A 2,707-nucleotide genomic window follows, 5' to 3' on the forward strand; every position below is an offset into this window, starting at 1 on the left:
TCAATCATCCGAAAGAATTCCAGTCGGCAAATTTAAATTTTCGCCAATGCTGTGGTGCTTCAATCTTTGGCTACTCAAATATTTTACGTTTTTGATACTAAATTAACATCTGAAGTATAATTTTTTATTATTTTTATATTTTTCAATATATTTATTTTGTTTGTACAAAATAAAAAAATAATTTTTAATGATACAATAGTCTTTGTTAGGCTTAACATCGACGAAAATTCAACGCAAAGCGACACGCAACGGAGAAAAATTTCGACATCAGATACATTAAACTATTTTTTCGTACGTAAATCAGTTATCCGAAATATCGGTTATCCGGACAACCCCAGTCCCCAATTGATTCAAAAAATCGACGCTCTACTGTATTTTCTTTGGATAAAATCTTTGCTATTCCAGAGAAATAAATGTTTTAAAAAAAAATTATAAATCATCACTACATTATATATAAACTTCAGTAATAGTTTAGTTAATTAACACATGCAATCAAATATTCATGGAAATTTACAAATTCACAGGAATCAATCAACAAACAAAAAAAATTTTTGTTTTTGTATAAAACAAAACAAAAAAAATTTGTTTGTTGATTTCTGTAAATAGTTGATTACATTTATCATTTTTGTAATCTGTTACACTGGAACAATATGACTGTAAATAGATAAAACTTTGGTAAAAGTTACCTTTAGGTAAACTATACATGTAAACATTCATATATGTTGACATAAAAATAACTTCTAATCAAACTTTTATCTTAAATTTGTGTAGTTTATATAATGATTTTCAACAATTTGCCCTTCAAATATGTCCTTAGAATGCCTATTGGAACTGTAAAGACTAACAGCAATACAGCAATAACAGAATAAGTGTATCTATAGCATTTTGTATTGAATATTTTATTATTAAATAAAATGAACACAGTACAGACTCAATAGTTTGAGTTGACTGGAAATGAGACAACCTCAAAGTATACAGAATATATATACAATGGAAAACAATAATAACAATACATCCATTATATTATATAAATATTAAAATAATCACTTTAGTAACAATAATGATAATATGGTGCACTTAAAGCACATGATGTCCTGTACAATACAGAGCAAATGGCAACCATATTATTTTACAAATGCAAGAACCCAAAAGCCAATGTTAGAGCTTTCAGTGTGCTTAAATTTTGGTGTACAGTACTTGTCACACAATTGATTTAAATTACCAAAATATGTAATTTACATGCTCTGGTTGAGTACATATATTTTTGCTTGAGGTGGTAGTGCAGTATTATTACATCTCTAAATGAGACAGTTGGGACCTTATCAGAGCCATAAACCATACCTCACACACAATTCTTGGCTAGATATGACCCATCGAAATTGGCCTATATCAGGGACATACACAATTGGGAGTTACGTCGCTCCACCAAGACTATCACATTTAATTATTTAGCCCATTTGACTACTCTGGCCCAGATTGTTCGTGGAGTACTCGATGTTATAATTGTTAGGCTTAGTGAAGAGAGTGGTGTAACTCCCGATCGAGTTCCCTGGAAACAGCATCAAAAGGTGGCCATCCTCACATTTAGAGAGCTTTCAGCCCTCTCTAGTAGGTTTAAACAGAAATCGTATAAAATTTGGTTTCGGGATTTAGTTCTGAAAATTTTCACTTTTAAATTTTACCCCATTTTTGAGGGTCTCAAAAATCTCACAGAGTGATTTTGGGGGGCTATGTCTCGTGAAGGGTTACACATGAAGATACGGTTTCTTTGACTTTTTTGCTCGTATCCCGCATTGCACAGTTCTCGAACGTCTCATTCGAATCTCGAATTGAGCCCGTGGGGACTTGCACCAAAGTGCACGACTACACGCACGACAACACAAGGCATGGAGAATAGGCAGTATACTGGTACACAGTAAAAACTGACCTGAGGAGGCAATTTTCTCATATAGGTACAGTTCCTTTTATTTTTTCTACTCGTAAAGGAGGTCCACAATTCTGGGGTAGCAAACCATTGAGAACTCACATCTCGAGCTTCGAATGCTCGAATACAGAAGAATCTCGATAGTCCGAATTTCTATACGGAGCCCGGACTATCGAGATTCTACCATATAATGAATAAACCAATTCAATTTATAGCACGTTAATAACAAAATGATTAATACTTGTGTAAATTACTAGTTTACAGCAGAAGAGCTTCTAAACTCATTTTAATTATAAAGTTATTATGGAAATATATGACAAAGAATAGTCTTACTTGCGTTCTCCCGGTCTCTGCTTCCTTTCATTTGTAGAAACCGCAGAATGCACCGTGGGAGGCATGGCGACTCTTTATTGTTTATTATACAACTGTCGATCGAATATTTCGCACGAGAATCTCTTTCGTTACGTATACGAATAACGTCATTCCGCCATCTTTCGTTTACCTCCGAGCATCATACCTCTTTCATCGACTTTTATCGAGTGAATGGCGACTCCTATCGCCCAAAAGTAGCCAAACTGACAATTTAAAAACAATTTTTTTTTCTTATTTTAATAGTTATAAAATGTTATAAATGTATTTTAATTAATTTTTAAAATTTGATTATGATTNTATTCTAAAAGCATTGGCTGTTATAGAGACCAATGCACCTGAGAATGTATAAAAACAATAATATCATTAACAGCAATTATCATTTACTACTTATTTTAGTGTTTTTCAACATTT

General features: G+C 32.5%; 1 protein-coding gene across 1 annotated transcript in view; it reads right to left on the reverse strand.

The window, feature by feature from the left end:
• LOC111635782 (RNA polymerase II-associated factor 1 homolog) overlaps window positions 1–2,471 on the reverse strand; it is a 29,705-nt gene extending 27,234 nt beyond the window's left edge. Inside the window, exon 1 of the mRNA XM_023380852.1 lies at window positions 2,258–2,471. Coding sequence (XP_023236620.1) covers window positions 2,258–2,322 — 65 coding nt within the window. The 5' untranslated portion in view covers window positions 2,323–2,471. The remainder of the gene's footprint in view (window positions 1–2,257) is intronic.
• Between the last annotated feature and the right edge of the window lie 236 nt (window positions 2,472–2,707).

The sequence above is a fragment of the Centruroides sculpturatus genome, unplaced genomic scaffold (genome assembly GCF_000671375.1).
Source record: "Centruroides sculpturatus isolate CEXI.00-Female unplaced genomic scaffold, Cexi_2.0 scaffold1007, whole genome shotgun sequence".
Lineage (NCBI taxonomy): Eukaryota > Metazoa > Arthropoda > Arachnida > Scorpiones > Buthidae > Centruroides > Centruroides sculpturatus.